The following is a 22,953-nucleotide window of genomic DNA, read 5'->3' as shown; positions in this document are numbered from 1 at the left end:
ATGCTGAGTATATTGACTGACAATTGGATAAACAGATTGTGGTACAAGTATATCAACATGATAGAGTATCAGCTGTAAAAAGGAATGAAGTACTGCCACATGCTACGATGCAGATGAACCTCAACAATATTAAGCTAAGTGAAAGAAGCAGGTCGCCAAATGTCATATACTATGTAACTGCATTCATATAAAATGTCCAGAATAGGCTGGGCATGGTGGCTAACACCTGTAATCTCAGCACTTTGGGAGGCTGAGGCGGGTAGATTACATGAGGTCAGGAGCTTGAGACCAGACTGACCAACATGGTGAAATCCTATCTCTACTAAAAATACAAAATTAGCCAGGTATGGTGGTGCAAGCCTATAATCCCAGCCACTTGGGAGGCAGAGCCAGGAGAATAGCTTGAACTTGGGAGGCAGAGGTTGTAGTGAGCCGAGATCGCACCATTGCACTCCAGCCTGGGCAACAAGAAGGGAGGCTCCATCTCAAAATAAATAAATAAAAATGTCAAGAATAGGCAAATCAAGTTCATAGATACAGAAAGGAGATTAGTGATTGCCAGAGACTGGGGAGAGGTTTTTGAGAAGTGACTGCTTAATGGGTAACAGCGTTTTCTTTTGGGATGATGAAAATATTTAGGATTAGAGAGAGGGTATGGTTGCCTGACACTGTGAATGTACTGAATGCCATTCAACAATTGAAAGTGGTTAATTTTATGTTATATAAATTTCACCTTTTTTTTTTTTATTACACTTTAAGTTTTAGGGCACATGTGCACAACATGCAGGTTTGTTACATATGTATACATGTGCCATGTTGGTGTGCTGCACCCATTAACTCGTCATTTACATTAGGTATATTTCCTAATGCTATCCCTTTCCCCTCCCCCCACCCCACGGCAGGCCCCAGTGTGTGATGTTCCCCTTCCTGTGTCCAAATGTTCTCATTGTTCAATTCCCACCTGTGAGTGAGAACATGCGGTGTTTGGTTCTTTGTCCTTGCGATAGTTCGCTGAGAATGATGGTTTCCAGCTTCATCCAGGTCCCTACAAAGGACAAGAACTCATCCTTTTTTATGGCTGCATAGTATTCCATGGTGTATATGTGCCACATTTTCTTAATCCAGTCTATCCTTGATGGACATTTGGGTTGATTCCAAGTCTTTGCTATTGTGAATAGTGCCACAATAAACATACGTGTGCATGTGTCCTTAAAGCAGCATGATTTATAATCCTTTGGGTATATACCCAGTAATGGGATGGTTAATTTTATGTTATATAAATTTCACAAAAAAAAAAAAAGGATCGTGGTTCTACAGTTTACTGGCCGTAGCCTCGGGGTCAAGTTTCTTAACATCTCTGTGCCTCAGTTTCTTCATCTGAAAAATGGGGATATCAAGAGTGCATACTTCAGAGTTGCTGTCAAAGCGATGTAAACAAGCTTGTCCAACCCTGCCTTATTTGGTTGTTCTGTTTTGTTTTTTTGTTTTAGGCTTTTAGCAGCCTGAAGCCATGGTTTTTAGTTTCTGTCTCTAGTGATGAGCAGAAAAGAGGGATGAGGAAGGGGCTTTACTGGCCCAACCAGGAAAAGAAACTGAGGAGCCATAACTGTGTTCTCTCCCTTGGACACCCCTGAATTGTAAAGCACTTAGAATAATGCTAGGAATGTACGAAGTGCTACATATACATTTGTTGTGGTTGCTGTGCGGTCTTAACTACAGGAATTCTTTGATCCATTTAGGTCCCACTTTAGCAGACTAAAGGGATGTGATCTGTATACAGATGCAGTGACTGTACACGGATGCTTGGACTTCCATACTGCTCAACTTCATTTCAAATCCCAGAGTGACTGGGATCTGTGCTGAACATTATCAAGGGCTTGACTTCCCTGCAAAGCTTCCTCTGCTCTAATTTCTAATTACTCTAATTACTAATTTCTCTAAACTTACTTACCCAGTAGCCATTGTGTTTTGGGGGATGGGGATTAAGATGAAATATGTGGTAAAGGGCCCTGAAGAGGGCCCAGCACACAGCAGGTGTGCAGTAAGTGTCTGTGCTGTTAGTCTGGGGGTTAATCTTGCTTGATTGGTCCCATATAAACTCTGGTCTTTGGGAGATTGTAGAGAAGCCCTGGCCACCTGCTCCTGTCTTTACCAGCTGGTGTTTCCTACTGAGGCACCATGGAACAGCTCTCTCGTGCTCTCAGCCTGTGGCTCTGGTAGGATCTCAAGGCAGACATTTGAATCTCCAGTTAATGTAACTTATATGTCCATGTGGTGGGCCCTGATAGTTTCGACTTTGTTGCTGTGGATACCCGAGAGGCAGAAGTAGCAGGAAAATGTCAACATGATTTCCCCTGCCTGGTGGTTTCTGTACACATACACTGCCCCATGTGTGCACACATGTGTGTACATACCACAGACTGAATGTGAACCCCGGGAGAGGCCAAGGACACACTCAACCCTCCTCTCTTTACATCTGATTTGCCCCAAGACACTGGCCTTAGGGAAAGACACAGTGTGAGGCATGAGGTCTCTCTCTTTCTTTTTTTTTTTCAGACGGAGTTTCATTCTTGTTGCCCAGGCTGGAGTGCAATGTCATGATCTCAGCTCACTACCACCTCTGCCTCCTGGGTTCGACCAATTCTCCTGTCTCAGCCTCCGAAGTACCGGGATACAGGCACCCACCACGACACCCAGCTTATTTTTGTATTTTTAGTAGAGACGGGGTTTCACCATATCGGCCAGGCTGGTCTCAAACTCCTGACCTCAGGTGATCCACCCCCCTCGGCCTCCCAAAGTGCTGGTGGCATTACAGGCATGAGCCACCACACCCAGCTGAGGTCTCTTACTACAAGTCCAAACCAAGAAACAGGGCAAAGTGCTATTGGCTTCATCTCTTCCTGCAGCCAATCCAAAGTAGGCCAGGTATAATTCCTTGCCTCAGTAAATAGAACATACGAATAAAACCATCGTACCTTTTGAGGATTCAAGACCTAGCAGGGCCTCAGAGTTTGAAAGTATCCATTTTCCACTTTCATCCACGTGCTGGGTACACAACCAGCTCCAACCGGAGCCTATGTGGACCAGGAAGTTATGTCAACAGCAGAGCAGGAACACCTAGAGTCTCTAAACACTCTCAGCTTGCATATGCCAAGTTCAGGAATATTCTTCATGTCCACAAGTGAATTGGATCTATTCTGTTTTTCTTGAGACAGTCTCGCGTCTATCTTTGCTTTTCCCACCTTTTTTTTTTTTTTTTTTTTTTTTTAAGACAGAGTCTCAGTCTGTCACCCAGTCTGGAGTGCAGTGGTACAATCTCGGCTCATTACAGCCTCTGCCTCCCGGGTTCAAGTGATTCTCATGCCTCAGCCTCATGAGTAGCTGGGGTTACAGGTGCGCACAACCATGCCTGGCTAATTTTTGTATTTTTAGTAGAGTCGGGGTTTCATCATGTTGGCCAGGCTGGTCTCGAACCCCTAACCTCAAGTGATCTGCCTGCCTTAAGTCCTGGGATTACAGTTGTGTGCCACTGTGCTTGGCCCACTTTTCCCTCTTTTGACAGAGATGTGAGTTCAAGAAATACTTTACTACTCTTTTAACTCTATCAAAGAGAAAAGGGAAAGTAACTCAAGTCCCACAGTTACTTATAGCCATGGAGTAATTTGGGCATTTATCAACCACTTTCTGTCATTAGACACTGTGGTAGGTCCTTGTCATGCAAGATTTCACTGAAACTTCCTAAGAGACCTCTGAAATAGGCACTAATATTGTGTTTATTTTAAGGTGGAGAATTTGAGATGCAGAAAGTTGAAGCAACTCGTGCTGATCCACATGCCCAGTTGGTGGTGGGGCAGAATCTGAAACCAGGATGTCTGCGTCCAGGGCCTAAACAAGGCTAGCGACCAGTAAAGACCAGTGTATCTTTAATATCTAAGAGAGGAAGAATCTGCCCGCCCCGCCATCCCCCACAGTGAGGGTTGTGCAGGGACACAGGGAGGTGACGTCAAATCACAGAGCAGCTCACAGTGGCCACGTCAGGCTGGCTGGACCCTTAAGTATCCCCCAAGTTTTCAGTGCCTATTAGAAGTGCCTGACTTGGGCACTACCACCCCTTTGAGAAGACTCCTAAGTTTGCTCATTCTTTCTGGGATGGGAGAAGTAGTGGTTTTGGAAGCTACAGATGGGGCGGCAGATGGAAACTGAAAACCTATCAGCATTGCCCACGATGAAACCATTCATCTGCAAAATTCATATGTTTTTGTGTAGGGCAACTTCATGAAAACAACAGCAAGAGGAACCAGCAGTGCTTGATGCATAAAGTGCCTCTGGCTATGAGGCTGGCAAAGAAGAGTGGGCAAAGGAATTCGTGGGAGGCACCATGGAAATGAGATCAGTGAAGTAGAGGAAGACGATGAGAAAGGCCAAGAGACACAGAGTGACCTGGGGCACTAAAGCAAAAAAGCCACAGATAAGACAACTCTCTTCTCTGAACCCCAAAAGAGGTTGCACGCATGGCCTGAGAAAGGACTTCTGGGCCTCTCAGAGATACAAGATGAGACCTCGGATGTAGCTTACGTATAAATGGCTGACATTCATGGAGCACCTTCCAACTGTCCGGCAGGCTGCTAGGTTCTATTATTATATCCTGATTTCACAGAAATTGGATTTACTTGCCTGCGGTCACGCTGCTAGCTAAGTGGCAGAACTCGGATTCGAGCCCTAAGCAGTTTGACAAGAGTGCAGGCACTCACCCTCCTGGGTGCTGAGCCAAGCTGGACTCTTTAGGGGAAGAGGCCACGCAAAGCAAGCCAACGGTGGCCTCTAGGGGGCAGCAATGCGCATGCCTACCTGGCCTCAAGTGGTCTCTGGCTTAATGCGGGCCCCCAACCTAGGCTGGCATGACCTCTGAGGCCTCCACTGGGAATCCAGAGAAGGAAGAATGTGGGAACTTTGAGCATAGCCCCTAAGACTCAGGAACAGACAATGGGGGTCCTCCCAGGACCATCCTGGACATCCCTGCTGCAAGGCAGTCCAGCCACTACTCCACCCCGCCACAAGCTCATGGGGTGGGATTGTTCCCTTCTGTGCTTTCAAGGTGGCCTGGGGCCATCCTGCCAGTCCAGTTCTGCTGATTTCCCTAAAAGGCCGACTTCAAGCCAGAAAGAATACCAACTTTGCAACCAGACGAAACTGGTTCTAATCCCCACTCCGCCATGCATTCGTCACATGACATTGGGCCTCAGTTTGTTCCTCTGTAAAACAGGTTTGTTGTAAGGGTTGAAACAAGTGTCTGCCACACTAGCTGCTATGCTCAGCATTTTGGGACATTTCCAAACTCATTCCTTTCATGAAAGATGGAGAGGGAATGTTCTAACCCCTCCTTGCCATGTACTTGTCTAAACTCACTTCTCATTCTTTTATTATACTCTTTCCATTGTTTATTTTTCTCAAACGCAACAAGTTTGTTTCTGTGCTACATTGTGCCCAGGCTGTTCCCTCTATAAGAAACGGTGATTCTCAAGTGGAGGCAATTTTAGCTCCCAGAGGTCATGAGTCAATGTCTGGAGACAGCTGTGGTTGGCAAAAGTGGGCAGGGTGTGTTCCTGGCATCTAGTGGGTAGAGGCCAGAGATGCTGCTACGCATCCTGCAATGCACAGGATGGTACCCACAGCAAAGAATTATCCATCCCCAAACATCAGCAGTGCCACTGCTAGGAATCCCAGTCTAGAAGGATCTCTTTCTTATTTCCCTCCCAATGGATCCCTTCTTGTCCTCTAGGTCTCGGTTCAAAGCTGAATATTCAGACACCTTTCTGACCTCCTGATTATGGCCATCGAGTTCTTCACTCCCACATCTTCCTTTCTTTTTTGTTTTTTGTTTTTTTGAGACGGAGTCCTGCTGTGTTGCCAGGCTGGAGTACAGTGGCGCGATCTCGGCTCACTGCAACCTCCGCCTCCTGGGTTCAAGCAATTCTCCTGCCTCAGCCTCTCAAGTAGGTAGAATTACAGGCACACACCACCACGCCCAGCTCATTTTTGTATTTTTAGTAGAGGTGGGGTTTCACCGTCTTGGCCAGGCTGGTCTCGAACTCCTGACCTTGTGATCCACCTGCCTTGGCCTCTCAAAGTGCTGGGATTACAGGCGTGAGCCACTGCACCCGGCCCACATCTTCCTTGCTTTATGGCTTGTTCACACCTTGCATGATGTGTCTTTGGCACGATCATCTAACTCCATCTTCTCAGCTAGGATACACATTCCATGAGCAGGGGAGAAGTACAGGAAGCTGCATCGCTTTTGTTCACAAAATGCACTACTTAGAATGTAGCACGGTAGTTGCTCAGTAAATGTTTGTTGAACAAATGAACAAAATTGTGGTAAGTAAAACTCTACCAGCAATGTTCTATAACCATTCCCGTTTATCCCTCTGTCCTATGGACAAAAGAAAACAGTTGTCTTTCTAGTGCCTGTCATTTTTCTCAGGTTCAAGTGTGTCAGGTGTACCCTGTTCAAACCGACCAGAGATTGTGCCTCCCCAGTACCTTCTGCAGTCTAGGGTCTCCCAGCAGATAGATGGTGGGATGCCCCCAAGCCTAGGAATGAAGACGACCCCCCAGTGACCAAGCTGTGAAGAAGAAAGCAGCCGCTTCTAGCTTTAAAGAGAGGTCTTCCTTCCATGCTTGTACCTTTTTTGGGTTCTGATTCAAAACTCAAACTCTTGGGAATATGTGACCTAGATATTTGATGCCATTAGAACATGCCTGCTAATATTTTAGGTATAAGCATCATTGTGATGCTGTCTTAAAAAAGAGATCTTATCTTTTCTAGATATATACTAAAATATTTATAGATACAATTCTGTGATATCTTATATTTCTTTCAAAATAACCCACTGTTGGGGGAAGAGGATGAAAGTCCAGATACAAGAAAAATGGCCATGAATTAACCTGGGTGACATCTATGTGGGAGTTCATTACACTATTCTTGGTACTCTTGTGCATGTTTGAAAGTTGCCTTAATGAAAGTTTTATATTTTTAGGACCCCTTCATCTAGGTCTCCTGGGAATGCTGAACCCTATGGCCTCGTGCCATTAGAGGGAGGAAGATCCCCCTCTTCACCCCCATCCACTTTCCTTTTCACCCTTGTCAGCGAATCCAGATGGAAAACACAGTCAAAGGAAAAAGCTGCCCTCTCAAGAGAAAGTAACAGCCTGGCGCGATGGCTCACACCTATAATCCCAGCACTTTGGGAGGCCAAGGCAGGCGGATCACCTGGGGCCAGGAGTTTGAGACCAACATGGTGAAACACCATCTCTACGCTACTTCAGAGGTTGAAGTAGGAGAATCACTTGAACCTGGTGGGTGCAGGCTGCAGTGAGCTAAGATCACACCACTGCACTCCAGCCTGGGTGACGGAGTGAGACTCTGTCTCCAAAATATATATATGTATATATCGTTCAGGATATCATTCAAAGTATCATGCCAGTGGCTTACCTCTTGCTTGGACTAACAGCCAAATTCTAGGATCACCACGATCTGGCCTCAAATTACTCTCTGATTTTATATCTTTTGTTATGCTACCCCTCACTTACTCTGTTACAGCTCCACTGAACCCTGCTGTTCCTCGCACAAGCCAGGCATGGACCCATCTCTGGGCTCAGCCCCTGCCTTTGCCCCTGCCTGGACCACTTTCTCTTTAGGTGTGACTCTCTTTTTCATCTTCTTCTGTTCTTATCCATGAAAACCTTCCAGGCCACCATTGGTAAAATTACAACTCTCCCCTACTTTTGCCCTTTACTTTATTTTTCTAAGATATCATTTAACTTATTTTGTTGTTTGTCTCCCTACTTGAATGGAAGCCTGTGATGGTTACTATTGAGTGTCAACTTGATTGGACTGAAGGATGCAAAGTATTGTTTCTGGCCATGTCTGTGAGGGTGTTGCCAAAGGAGATTAACATTTGAGTCAGTGGACTGGGAAAGGCAGAGACCCACTCTCAATCTGGGTGGGCATAATCTAATCAGCTGCCAGAGTGGCCAGAATAAAAGCAGGCAGAACGTGGAAGGAATATGCTGGCTGAGTCTCCCATGCTGGATGCTTCCTGCCTTTGAACATCAGACTCCAAGTTCTTCAGCTTTGGGATTCTTGGGCCTTCGACCACAGACTGAAGACTGCACTGTGGGCTTCCCTACTTTTGAGGTTTTGAGACTCGGACTGGCTTCCTTGCTCCTCAGCTTGCAGACAGCCTATGGTGAGACCTCACCTTGTGATTGTGTGAGTCAATACTCCTTAATAAACTCCCCTTTATATATACATCTATCCTGTTAGTTCTGTCCCTCTAGAGAACCCTAATATAAAGCTCCATGCGGGTTGGAGTTTCCAACTGTTTAGTGCACTGGTATATCAGCTAATAGAGCTGGGAAAACCACGTGCTCAGTCTGTATCTGTTGAATGCGTGAATGAATGAGTGAATGAATCAATGATTCTCAGGTCCAATCAGAATCCTATCCTGAGAGATCCTCTGGAGACTATGCATCAGTCTCCTTCTGCCTCGTGAGTTCCCAGCCATGAACAGCCAGAGCAGGACGTCAGACAAGACTGGCTTGGGGCCCTTGGCTGCCTTACCTGATGGGGTAGTCGGCTGCACTCAGGTTGATGAAGAAGTCCCAGGGCCAGTCGGTCATCTCCAGGAGGTCCCGCATGCTCTGCAGGTAGGTGGACAGGAGGCTGGCTCCCCCCCAGATGGTGGCCATTCTCCAGGGGGTGACGCGGACGTTGCTGTACTGCCTGGAGACCTGGAGCACTTGCCGATGCAGGTAATTAGAGCGCTTTTTCCAGGAGAGAAAGGGTGATGACAGTCAGTGGCCTAGAAAACACCCAGGCATGCCCCTCACCCCGTCCCCTCTCTGTCTCTTCCCTCCTCATTGGGCATTTCTGAGCACAGTGGCCTTTGCCAAGTAAATGATCCTGGACTGGAGTGTCTTTCTGTACTGCAATTCAAACTTGTATTATTTTTTACATTTCAAATTAGCTATTTGAAATGCAGATTCACTGGCTGCACTTCTGAGCTAATGGTTCACTAGGCTTGGGCTGGTGGTGCCTGAGACTTCACATTTTTAAAATTTTATCTTATTTTATTTTATTTTGAGATGGAGTCTCGCTTTATTTATTTATTTAGACAGAGTCTCGCTCCGTCACCTGGGCTGGAGCAAAATGGTGCCATCTCAGCTCACTGCAACCTCCACCACCCAAGTTCAAGCAATTCTCCTGCCTCAGCTTCCCGAGTAGCTGGGATTACAAGTATGCGCCACCACGCCCAGATAAATTTTGTATTTTTAGTACAGATGGGGCTTCACCATGTTGGACAGGCTGGTCTGGAACTCCTGACCTCAGGTGATCTGCCCACCTCGGTCTCCCAAAGTGCTGGGGTTACAGGCGTGAGCCACTGCACCCGGCCAACTTTGCATTCTTATACATGACAGCTGCATGGGGTCTGAGGAAGACAAGCTGGGAAATGTGGCTCTATCTAAACCCATCTATATTTCAGAGGCAGAATTTCTGTTTTCTGTCCCCCCCTCCTACTCATTGCTCCTCCATTATCCTCTCACAGGTCTGCTAGAAGCCAACCTTTTGGACAAGACATCCCCCTTTGCCTTCTTGACTAAAGCCATAATTGTGTCACCAATAGAAACCTCAGGGACAAGGTAGCTTGGGAGTCAGCAGGGCTGATGCAGGTTTTTGTTAATAAAGTTTTATTGGTACACAGCCACGCTCATTTGCTGACACATTCTCCTTGGCTGCTTTAGCACAAGGGCATTGCTGAGTAGCTGTGACAGAGAGTATGTGCCCTGCAACACCTAAAATATGTACTATCTTGCCTTCCATAGAAAAAGTGTACACACTCCTGGGATAGTGATATGGTTTGGCTGTGTCCCCACCCAAATCTAATCTTGAATTGTAGCTCCCATAATTCCCACGTGTTATGGGAGGGATCTGGTGGGAGATAATTGAATCATGGGGGTGGTTTCTCGCATACTGTTCTTGTGGTAGTGAATAAGTCTCATGAGATCTGATGGTTTTACACGGAACTTCTTTTGCTTGGCTCTCATTTTTCTCTCTTGCTGCTGCCATGTAAGACGTGCCTTTTGCCTTCCGCCATGATTGTGAGGCTTCCCCAGCCACTTAGAACTGTGAGTCCATTAAACATCTTTCTTTATAAATTACTCAGTCTCGGGTATGTCTTTATTAGCAGCATGAAAATGGACTAATACAGGTAAGCTATTCCCACAAAGTATGTGAGAGGCAGGCACGGTGGCTCACACCTGTAATCCCAGCACTTTGGGAGGCCGAGGTGGGCGGATCACGAGGTCAAGAGATCGAGACCATCCTGGCCAACATGGTGAAACCTTGTCTCTACTAAAAATACAAAAATTAGCAGGGTGTGGTGGCATGCACCTATAGTCCCAGCTACTTGGGAGGCTGAGGCAGGAGAATTGCTTGAACCCAGGAGGCAGAGATTGCAGTGAGCCAAGATCATGCCACTGCACTCCAGCCTGGCGACAGAGCAAGATTCCATCAAAAAAAAAAAAAAAAAGAAAGAAAAAAAAAAACCAAAAACAGCATTTATCATTTATGGACAAAACTGTAAGTCACAGCTGGAAACTCTGAAACTAACACACACATAGAGACAGCACTCTAGGGCCACATGCTCTGTGGAGAGACAGGTGGTCAGCTTCCAAGCTTTTTCTGAAAGCAGGCAGCCTGGACTAGCGATGCAGAAGGAGGGTATCAGAGAGGGACCCACAGACCCCGCAGGAAGCCCAGCAAGGGGCGATCACAGAGGCCTCTCACCTTGTCCACGTGGATGTAGTAGAAGTGGTCTTTGTGGTAGATGGCCTTGAACATGCGCTGCAACTGCCGAGAGGCGCGGCCGTGGACCACCAGGACAAAGGCGATTCTGACCGGGTTGGCCGGCATGTACTCCACGGAGTCCTCGTCCCACTGCACGTTCTTGTTGGCTTTACCTGGGGAAAATCCAAGAGAACAGAGAGGAGAAAGTGAGGCTCTGCCATCCTTTGCAGGGGTGGGAAGTTTCTCTGGTGCTTCTTTTGGGGACTATTTTAGGGGCACGGTCATCAAATTGGGCCTTAAAACATAATTCAATGCCACTAAGCACGTCTTAGATTCTCACACTGTCAGGCACAAAAGGGGTTAGGGGACCCTGGGGTTGTTATGACATAGTTTCCATTCTGAGGAGCTTAAAAATGCTGGACGAGACACATGGACACATATTAAGCTACTGAACAAGGCAGGAGGAGGTGAGAGCTATAAGAGATGTATCTCTGAATGACAGAGGAAGAAGCAGTTAATTTCGAGTTAGTGAACGTAAGATGCATGTGTTGTTTTTGCCTGTCCAGAATTCATTCTCCCTTCTTCTAATAGCACCCAATATATTGTTTGTTTTAATGGTGGTAAGAACAGATAGCATGAAATCTACCCTCTTAATAAATGTTGAAGTGTACACTACAGTACTGCTGCCTATTAATACAATGTTGTACAGCAGGATCTTTAAATTTACTCATCTTGCATAACTGAAACTTCACCATCCAATACCTTTTGTGGCATCATCCTCCTCTCCGCTATTCTCAGTCCATATGGGTGGGGAAGACCTAACTCCATCATCAATTTCAGGGGTGGACCTACAGCTTAGGCCTGGCCCATGGGAACGCTGATTCTCCACAGCCACAGTATTGTTTAGAGATGAACATAGGACTCAACCAAGTTAATTAACCAATAAGACAGAATGCTAGACTTTTGTTAGAACTACTACATAAGAGAGGTTATCTTTTTTTTTTTTTGAGACGGAGTCTTGCTCTGTTGCCCAGGCTGCAGCACAGTGGTGCGATCTCTGCTCATTGCAACCTCCACCTCTCAGTTTCAAGCGATTTTCCTGCCTGAGCCTCCTGAGTAGCTGGGATTACAGGCACGCAACACCATGCCTAGCTAATTTTTGTATTTTTAGTGGAGATGGGGTTTCATCATGTTGGCCAGGCTGGTCTCGAACTCCTGACCTCAGGTGATCTGCCCACCTTGGCCTCCCAAAGTGCTGGGATTACAGACGTGAGCCACCGTGCCCGGTGAGAGGTTCTTTTTCTGTTACACAGGAGACTAGAATATTCTATGAGCCTTTCTGTTCCCATATGGAGAGAGGTTGCCTGAGAAGAAAACTAACGTGGAGTACATTGCCAAAGGGGGATGAGGGTCCAGGTGCTTGTGGCCTGCCTTGAGCTCCTGCATCAGTAAGGCTACAGATCACCCATTGTCATCTATCATGTTCTTTTAAATCCAAATCCTATACCACATCCACTTGGATAAATAGTCCCAGACATATTTTATTCCAAAAATCAGCCCCAAAGTCTCCTCTCTTTCTTTCTGTTGCTTCAGATAAAAACACAGCTTCCTAGTTTAGTTTATTACAATCTCAACTAGAAATCTCCTAGCTTTCCTCAGCCTGATTTCACTTGGGTCCAACCCAATTTCTTAAGAGTTCTGGGTTTATGGGACCCAGGACATTGTCAGGGTAGTAGCTGCAAGTGTCCCAGCATCTAAACCAGGAGAACTGAGATGGAGACTGTGGGGCTGGGGGATTAGTACATCGGAAGTCTAAGCTGTCATCAGAAGGCTGAATGGTTGCTGAATGAACGAGGCTCTTTCTACATAGTTCCAGGAGACAGGACGAGATTGACGTAGATAATGTCCAAATCACACTACACAGCCTCTATGGCTGGTGTGATCTAACTACTCAGATCTCTCTGCCCTCGATTGGTGGGTCTCACATTCCATCTTGTCCCCTGGCCTTCTTTCTCTTCCTTGAACAAGCTCATTTCTGCCTTAGGACCTTCTCCCTGGCTTCCTGTGACCTGGAACACCCTCTCCCCAGATCTCTACATGGCTGCATCTTCTTGTCATTAGTTCACAGTCCAAAAAAGGGACTCACCACCACCTCTTTTACTCTCTTTCACCTCACCCGATTTCAACTTTCTCCATAGCACGTAACACTGTCTGCAATTGTTTATCTGTTTACTTGCTTATTATCTGAACACACCACTAGAACATTAGCTCCAAGAGATGAGGGGCTATTTTGGCCTTGTTTACCACAGAATCTGCAACACTTGAACAGTATCTGACACATATATGGTTCTCAGTGAAACAAAAGTTACAGGAAGGCACATTTGGGATCAGTAAAATAACAATGCCTTTTATTGAGCATTGACCAGCCCTTGACATTCATTAGATAATTTAATCCTCGTAATGATCCTACAAAGTAATTCTATTATCCCCGCTTTCCAAATGAGGAAACCACAGCTTAGAAGAGGCCAAGGGATTGGCTCAAGGTCACACTGCTTTAATTAGTTAAGCTGAGATTCAAACACAGGTCTGATTCCAAAGATCATGCCCTGAACCACTAGTACACACCATATGATCATACCTACAGTTTGGAAGGAAAAGTCTGTAACAATTGGTTGCTTGTTGCTAACCAAATACTTTGTAAGTTAGTTATTGCAGGCAGGTAGGCATGCATTTAAGGACTAACATAGGTATTCCAGTATTTCTGTATTAGATGAGATGCTGATTCTAGGTGACTAGTAAGGCTGTATCTTTTCATCCATCCATCTATCCCTCCACCCATTCACCCCTTTATCCATCCTTCCACCCATCCACCCATTCATTAATTTATTCATCGATCGAAATCCAACCACTCATCCATTCATCCATCCACCATTCCACCCATTCATCCATTTATTTGTCCATCCAAATCCAACCACTTATCTGTCCATCCATCTACCCACCCATTCATCCATCCCTCCACCCATCCACCCATTCATTCATCCATTTTTTCATCCATCCAAATCCAACCACTCATCCATTCATCCATCCACCATTCCACCCATTCATCCATTTATGCATCTATCTAAATCCAACCACTTATCTGTCCATCCATCCACCCACTCATCCATCCCTCCACCCATCCACCTATTCATTCATCCAAATCCAACCATTCATCCATTGCTCCACCCACCCATTCATCCATCCATCCTTTTATTCATCCATCCAAATCTAACTACTCATCTGTCCACTCATCCATATCTAACCATTCATCTGTTCAAGCATACAGCAAACCCTCCAACTATGCATCCAGCAAAGCCTCCAAGAGCTTATCATCCCAAACACCATCCATCCACTTAAGGTGTATGGGGCCTTTGAGATTAACCCTTGCTTTTCCCTGTAGCCATGAACATCTTTTGCCATAGTTTTTGAATGAACAAATTAATGAATGTGTTCTGAAGAAGAGTGGCTGCTCTGATCCAGAGGAGCTGATGTTTCTTAAGTGCCTCCTATGCATCCATTGTTATTTGACCCTGGGAAGAATGCATTATCATCCTCTGAGGCTCAGAGAGGTCAGCACGTTTCCCAGGTCACACGGTGAGTGAGGACAGAGATGGCAGGGGAAGCTGAGTGTTGCCGAGTCCAAAGCCAGCCCTGATATTTCCACTTGCTCTCTGCAGAAGTGGAGATTTGGGATATAGAGGATAGGTGTAAGGACTCTATGCTGGTCTTTAAATAGGGCTTGGATGTGGATGCTGAGGTCTTTTACAACTTCTCTTTAGGGTTTTAAAAGGCAGAACAGATTTACAGACAGACACAGACATGGATGCTTTTCTTTTGGAGAAAGGGAGGAGTCCTGTGAAATCAAAGACGAATCACTCCAGCAAGAGAGCTCCCTTGGCTTAAATATAAAGTCATGTTTGGGTCAGACAGTTAGTCTGGGGAGCTGCAAAGAGAATGGGGAACAAAAAACCCAGAGCTCTTCTGAGTACAGCTATTCTGGGGAAGGGGTGGGTGGGAAGGAACAAAAATATCTAAAGAAAGGAGACATGCAGAGAAGGAGAAATAGAGATGGGGATGGGAATGGGGGCAGAGGGGGAAGACAGCGAGTCAGGAGAAAGATCAGCCATTTACTGAGTGCCTACTATGTGTTAAGCAATTTCTGTGCATGATTTTATTCACTTCTATCAAAACTGCTATGAAAACAGAGCTATTATCTTTCTATTGTAGGCACAAGGAAGCTGAGGCTTGGAGAGGTCCCAGTTATAAAGTAGCTGAGCTGAGAATGGAGTGAGTCTGTGATCCCAGAGCCCTGTCATGGTCACCATGCTCAATCAAACTGTCCTCATTTCAAAAAGAGGAAAATCCGTCCCTAGAGGAAATGTGTCAGCTTTCAGCTGCAGGACAGATATAACAATGACATGTGGTCAGAGCTATGTGGGTCTTTATGAACACGGAACTCTTTGAAAGACCAAAACCCAAACAGTGCCCAGCTCCAAAAAAAAAAAAAAAAAAACAGAATTTAACAATGTAATCAGATTCCCATGGCACAAAACAGAAAATAAGTGGAAAAATCAGAGTGATTAGAGGCAGCAGGAGAAGCTGACTTCAGATGAATGTTAACAAGCCAGGTTTATCGAGAGAGAATATCAAGTATATTTCTGCAGTGCATATGTGAAGGCTGAGGATGGGGGGTCCCGGAGAGCTCCCCCAGTAGATAGCTGTGCTGTGTTAGTTCTGTTACTCAAATTCCCTATTTCTTAGCAGCATTGTGGGTCAAACAAGGACTATGTAATCCTTGGGCTTCAAAGACATAGCAGAGATGAAGGTGCTTTGCAAGGGTCAACATGCTGCTCCAATGTTGTGGTGCTAGCAAAGATCATGTTAGCAGTGTCCTGCAATAATGATTTGGGAGGAGAAAGCAAGGTGCAGGGGTTTAGAACATGATCTGTGGTCGGGCAGATGTGAATGACCTTGGACCTGCTATGCAATCTCTCCAAGCCTTAGTATTCTGATCCGTAAAATGGGTATGTATAATCACAGAATCCACCTCACATGGACATTCACATCCAGGAGACAGCACAGTGCCTGGCATCTAGTAAATGCTCAATAAATTATACTGTCATAGCCATCATTTCTATGTGGCTGCTCATCCACAATAATCAGGATTTAACCAACAGGCCCAGCTCCAGAGTTCTACCTCAAGGCTGCACTGGCTCCCAGGGCTGTGTGTACTCTAGAGCCCGCTGCTTGCAAATAAACATCTACAACCGGAATTTCCCTCTGCAGCGTCTGCCCAGACCACAATTAATAACAAATGCGAAGGAGCTGCTTGACTGGAATAGTTATTCTACCAACGAAGCCCTCGATTCTATTTATACTCTGAAAGGGCTGCTTCCGGCTGCTGCAAGGGGCACTTTCTGACTTACTTCCAACTAAGAGGGTTAGTTGGGTCTTGGGAACATAGAGACATGGAAACAAGGTTGTATGCAAATGGGGCTTGGGTTAGGAAGCTCCCAGCTGGAGCCCAGCTTCTATGCTGCCTGGGAAGGTGTGACTGGGATTCAGAGCTGGGGTGTAGAATGCAACCTTGAACTGTGTGGATTTAGGAAAGCCACCACCCCTCTCTGATTATCAGTTCTTCATTTACAAAGTGGGAAGAGAGGTCCATCTCTGACCCCACTGGGTTCCAGGGTGATTCATGATCACAGATGAGGAAACGTTTCACAGCAGCAGCAGGCATGTTGCAGAGGAGCGGGATTCGTCTTACTGGGGGAGAAATCCTGCACGCTCAAGGTTCTTTGTTAGATCTGGGTGGGAGACGCCTTTATCCTAGTGGGAAATTTTAAAAGAGGTTTTCTGGTGATTAAACTTGGGAGCTGTCTGGTGCCCAGAAAGAATCCCCTGCTCTCCAGTAGCTGGGTTCAGAAAAGGCGGTGCTGTGTGGCGACAAGCATACTGGATAAAGAGCAACGAGGTGGATTCAAATTCCTGCTTCTGCTGTGAACTAGCCACGGGGGCCTGGGCAAGTCAATTTCTTTCCTTGGTCCTGTAGACTCTCAAAGACTAGTAACACTATCAGATGCCTGTCAAATACTTATCATGCTTGTGTCAAATACTTATCATGGTGGCTTGCGTCTGTAATTCCAGCTACCCTGGAGGCTGAGGCAGAAGGACTGCTTGAGCCCAGGAGTTCGAGGCTGCAGTGAGCTACGATGGTGTCACTGCACTCTGGCCTGGGTGACAGAGTGAGACCCTGTCTCTAAAAATCAATAAATCAAAAATAAATAAACACTCATTATGGCCTAAGCACTATCCAAATGTGACCTCATTATTTAATTGTCCCAAGGTCTCAGGAAGCAGATGCCATGTTAGGAGTTAGTGCGAGAATGGAAACCACCACTTGGGTCTGCCAGATTCCAAAACCCCTATTTTGGAAAAACCCAAATGAGGGAGATGAAATTTCTGGATATTTCTGGAAATTTCTGAATCGTCTGGAATTCTAACCCGATCCAGGAATTAGCAATGCCACATAGAGAACTGTACTCCCTTGAGAGTCAGGTTGGTTTTCTTTTCTCTTTCTTTTTTTTGAGACAGAGTTTCACTCTTGTCACCTAGGCTGGAGTGCAATGGTGCAATCTTGGCTCACTGCAACCTCTGCCTCCCAGGTTCAAGCAATTCTCCTGCCTCAGCCTCCTGAGTAGCTGGGATTACAGGCGCCTGCCACCACGCCTACCTAAATTTTTTGTATTTTTGATGGAGACAGGGTTTCACCATGTTGGCTGGGCTGGTCTCAAACTCCTGACCTTAGGTGATCTAACTGTCTCGGCCTCCCATAGTGCTGGGATTACCGGCGTGAGCCACAGCGCCTAGCCCAGGTTGGTTTTCTTGATACCTGTCAGTTCGTTCCCTATGAGCCAAGGTCATGCTCTTATCTCTTGTAGGATGCCAGCCTTGCCCCTGGAGCTGGCACAGAGCTAAGGTTAGGGGAGAGGCCTCAATGAATGATTTCCGACTGACAGATTTAGCCAGACAGCTTCATCCACATACAGGGTCCCGGTGGTGGGGGCGGTGCGGCGAAGTTGAAGACTCAGGCCTGAGAGGTTGCCCATGGCTGTCTCCCCGTTCATCCAGCAAACTGGCTGGAGGCTAGGCACCCCCACTTTTCCTTGAGGCTTTTGGGTGGTCTGTGGACCCTTGCTCAGCAGCACCAAGCCCCGCTGGGAGGAATCAGTCAACGGCCCAGAACTGCTCTGCACTGCAGCTGCTGCTCATGTGGGGCCACCAGGTCCTCTCCCACCCAGCTTAATGAGAAGAGATGGGTGGAGGGGATGTGAACTGGGGGTCATGGGGTCCACAGAGGGGAGCTGAAAGAACATAGGTCCAAGGATGAAGGTGGCCAGGCCAGCACCTGTCAGGTCTCAGGAGAAATGACCCTTCTTTGGGGAGCCCTCCCTGACTCTCTTCCCCATCCCTTCATTTAAAAAATACTTTTAATTACTTTTTTTTCTTTCTCTTTTTCAGAGATTGAGTCTTGCTTTGTAACCCAGGCTGGAGTGCAGTGGCATGACCATAGGTCACTGCCACCTCAAATTTCTGGGCTCAAGGGATCCTCAACACCTCAGCCTCCCAAGCAGCTGGGACTATAGGTGACCACGACCATGTGGGGTAATTTTGAAATGTTTGGTAGAAACAGTGCCTTGCTATGCTGTCCAGGCTGGTCTCAAACTCCTGGGCTCAAGCAATCCTCCCTTCCTTAGCCTCCCAAAGTGCTGGTGTTATAGGTGTGAGCTACTGCGCCTGGCCCCCATCCCTTGAGTTCCCTGTCACAGCCCCTCTGAACATCCTGTGCTTCTCTTTAAAAAGAAAAAAAAGTCATAGCCCAAGATAATACATGCTGAGTATCCCTTACGTGAAATGCCTGGAACAAGAAGCGTTTCCAATTTTGAATTTTTTTCAGATTTTGAAGTATTTGCGTATATGTAATCAGGTATTTTGGGGAAGGGACCCAAGCCTAAACACAAAATTCATTTCTGTTTCATATACACGTTATACACATAGCCTGAAGGTAATTTTATACAATATTTTAAATAATTGTGTGCATTAATCAAAGTTGCATTAAGTATCTACGTATAGAATTTTCCACTTGTAGCATTATGTACCCAAAATGTTTTGGATTTTGGAGTACTTCAGATTTTGGATTTTTGAATTAGGGATGCTCTACATGGATAACATATAATTTACCATTTTAGCCCTTTTTTGTTGTTTGAGATGGAGTCTCACTCTGTCGCCCAGGCTAGAGTGCCGTGGCATGATCTCGGCTCACTGCAACCTCCGCCTCCTGGGTTCAAGTGATTCTCCTGCCTCAGCCTCCCGAGGGGCTGAGACTACAGGCGCCTGCCACCACGCCCGGCTAATTTTTTTGCATTTTTAGTAAAGATGGGGTTTTGCCATGTTGGCCAGGCTAGTCTCAAACTCCTGACCTCAGGTGATCAGCCCTCCTTGGCCTCCCAAAGTGCTGGGATTACAGGCATGAGACACCACATCTGGCCTATTTTAAGCATTTTTAAGTCTGCAGTTTAGTATAATAAATATACTTACACTGTTGTGCAACTATTATCACCATCCATCTCCAGAACTCTTTTCATCTTGCAAAACTGAAACTTTCTATCCATTCAACAATAACTTCCCACTCTCCCCTCCTTCAGCTCCTGGAAAGCCCCATTCTACTTTCTGCCTCTATGAATTTGATTAGGAACCTCATGTAAGTGACATCAGACATTATTCGTCCTTTTGTGTCTGGCTCCTTTCACTTGGTGCAGTGCCCTCCAGGTTTGTCCATGTTGTAGCCTATGTCAGAATTTCATTGCTTTTTCAGGGCGAGTAATACTCCATTGTATGCATAAAGCACAATTGATCCACTCATTTGTCAATGGACCCTTGAGTGGCTTTTGCCTTTTGGCTGTTATGAATAACGCTGCTATGAACATGGGCGTACAAGTACCTGTTTGAGTCACTGTTTCAATTCTTTGGAGTATATACCCAGAAATGGAATTGGTGGATCATAAGGTCACTATTTGTAATGTTTTGTTTTTAGGAGCCCATCCTGCACTTCCTAACTCAGCTATTCCACAGAAGGGCTTAGCCTGGGTCTGCATCCTGGCCCTACCATTTATTAGGAGGTCACTTTGCCTCTCATGCCTCAGTTTCCTCATCTGTCAAAGAGAACTTACCTCTAAGTGATGCTGTAAGCACAGGTATAAATGAGGCAAAATAGGCCATACAGCCTGGTTGTGGAGGAGTTCATGTGGTGTGACTCCGGGGACCTCGCCTATTGCACTTGAACTTGTAACTAATCACATGGCTGGAGAGTGGTGAACAGGGACCCGATCCTGAGGACTATAGTGATTGTGGTTTTTTTTGTCTTTTTTAAATTTGTAAGACAGGATCTTGCTCTGTTGTCCAGGCTCGAGTGCAGTGCTGTGATCATGGCTCACTGCAGTCTCAAACTGCAGGCTCAAGAGATCATCCTACCTTAGCCTGCTGAGTAGCTGGGACTAGAGGCATGCACCACCACACCTGGCTAATTAAATATAAATATAAATATAAATATAAATATAAATAAATAAATAAATAAATAAATATATATATATATATATTTGTAGAGACAGGGTCTCCCTATGCTGCCCAGGCTGGTCTCAAACTGACGAGCTCAAGTGATCCTCCCTCTTCAGCCTCCAGAGTAGCTGGGACCAGAGGCATGCATCCCATGCTCATCTAATTAAAAAAAAAATTATTTGTAGGCCGGCTGCGGTGGCTCACGCCTGTAATCCCAGCACTTTGGGAGGCTGAGGTGGGTGGATCACAAGGTCAACAGTTTGAGACCAGCCTGACCAACATGGTGAAACCCCAACTCTACTAAAAATGCAAAAATTAGCTGGGCATGGTGGTGCATACCTATAATCCCAGCTACTCAGGAGGCTGAGGCAGGAGAATTGCTTGAACCCAGAAGACGGACGTTGCAGTGAGCCAAGATCACACCATTGCACTCCAGGCTGGGTGACAGAACGGGACTCCGTCTTAAAAAAAAAAAAAATTATTTGTAGAGATAAGGTCTCCCTATGTTGCCCAGGTTGGTCTTCAACTCCTGAGCTCAAGTGATCCTCCCCCTTCAGCCTCCCAAAGTGCTGGGATTACAGGTGTGAGCCACCTTGCCCAGTGTATTCTTAAATGAGATGTCAGAGTTACCCAAGAGAGGATTCACATGCTGCTCACTCAGGACATCAAATGGCATTGAGTCAGACGGGGACTGTGAATCCCTTTTCAATTCTTACCCACCTCTCCTGAGTACCCTACCAGCAAAGTCTCAGGTCAATGCAAACAAATCTTCAGCAGCACTCCCCTACTGAACTTCCTTTCCCAAAAAGCAGAGTCCTGCCCCCAGGACTGGCATCTCCGGCAGGTAACAGGAATGCCCGGCTAGCACTGAATGCCATTGTTTTTGTTCCACTGATTTATTTGCATTGTTGCTGTCTCCTCATGGCAAGTGACAGCAAGATTTCCACTTATGGCCATGATGCAAAATTACTTTTAAAATAAAATGTGCTTACATAAAAATAAAGGCGAGTCTATTGCAGTAAAAATATTACAAGAATAATAGGGCAGGTGGAATGTGTATATGGCAGAATTGTGAAGGCTGGGGGGATGCAAAGGAAGCTTGGGGAATGTTAATTAGACTCCATGAGCTTTGCTTCCAAACTAGGATGTGCTGAGTTTGTTAAACAAATGAGAGGAGGTAAAGGCCAAGGGCAGGGGGATGCTCAAGCAGCCCCATCCATTCTGCAAGGACCCAAAGGTCCAGACAATGTTTGATTTTCCTGGATTAGGGCTCCCACTTGCTTTAGGGGCCCAGGAGGGTTTGTCAGGAGTCTCCTGGGGTGGGCTTTTGGGACAGCACCTCCCTGCTAGAGACAGAGGTCTGTGGAGAAACACTGTCCTTTTGATTCTTACTCTAATTTGTTGAGTACTTAACATTCATGCGGTTCTTTCATTCATGAGGCTTTTAACTCTTGCTGCAAATGAAAATTATCCCCATTTATAGATAATCATCCCAGGTTCAGAGAGGACGAGGAACTTGCCCAAGGTCACAGAGCCAAGAGGTGGAGAAGAAATTAGGATACGCACTGTTCTGACATCAAATACCATGCTCTATGACCAGGCTTTGGCTAGCAAGAATCTGGCATCCTCATATTCACTCAGGCTCCCATGCTAAGCTTGATGGGAACCAAAGTATCATGTTCTCAGAATGGCTTCAAAACCATCGTCTCCCCTAGAGCAAGATTTCTCAACCTTGGCACTATTGATATTTGGGGCCAGTTAATTCCTTGTTGTGGAGGGGACTGTCCTGCGCACTGTAGGATGTTTAGCAGCATCACTGGATCTACCCACTAGATGCCAGTAGCACTCACCCAGTTGTGACAAAACCTAAAATGTCTCCATTCATTAATGTGTGTCCCCCTGGTGGGGGGTAGGGCGTGGAGGGGCAAAATTGCTCCCAGTTGAGAACCACTGCTCTAGGACAAGCTCTCCACATGTGGTCTCTGATGAGCAGCACCAGCAACACCTGGGAATTTGTTAGAAATGTAAGTTTCAGCCCCAACCCCAAACCTTCTGATTCAGAAACTCTGGGTGTGGGAGACAAGGACTCTGTGTTGTAATAAGCTCTCCTGGTGATTCTGATACAGGCTCATGTTTGCCTAGGCCAGTGGTTCTTAACCCTGGCTGCACATTAAAATCATCTGAACATCTTTTTTTTTTAGAAAAACATTCTCATGCCTGGGCCCCACCCAGAGAAATTCTAATTTAATTAGTTTGATGGGTGCAAGTATTGGGACTCTTTTGAAACTCCCCCTGTGATTCTGGCATGCAGTCAGGGTTGAGAACCACATTTCGGATACCTTTTCTTTTCTTGTCAACCACCTTTTAAAAAACGCATCTCTCGAGGTGGAAAGAATTTTACCCAAACATATCTTTGGCTGTTGCCTCAAATGCTCACGGCCACTCACTCC

The 22,953-nt window shown here is 46.0% G+C and overlaps 1 protein-coding gene across 1 annotated transcript in view; it reads right to left on the bottom strand.

Annotated features, from left to right (window-relative positions):
* Positions 1–22,953, bottom strand: part of XYLT1 (xylosyltransferase 1) — a 368,112-nt gene that overhangs the window by 85,847 nt on the left and 259,312 nt on the right. The window contains exons 4-5 of the mRNA XM_054454615.2: positions 10,850–11,022; positions 8,624–8,826 (exon numbers count right to left, since the gene is read on the bottom strand). Of these exons, the coding sequence (XP_054310590.2) occupies positions 8,624–8,826; positions 10,850–11,022 (376 nt within the window). The remainder of the gene's footprint in view (positions 1–8,623; positions 8,827–10,849; positions 11,023–22,953) is intronic.

Source organism: Pongo pygmaeus, chromosome 18 (genome assembly GCF_028885625.2).
Source record: "Pongo pygmaeus isolate AG05252 chromosome 18, NHGRI_mPonPyg2-v2.0_pri, whole genome shotgun sequence".
NCBI classification, from domain to species: domain Eukaryota; kingdom Metazoa; phylum Chordata; class Mammalia; order Primates; family Hominidae; genus Pongo; species Pongo pygmaeus.
Note: the sequence above shows the minus strand (reverse complement) of the source record. Positions and strands in the feature narration are given on the sequence as shown.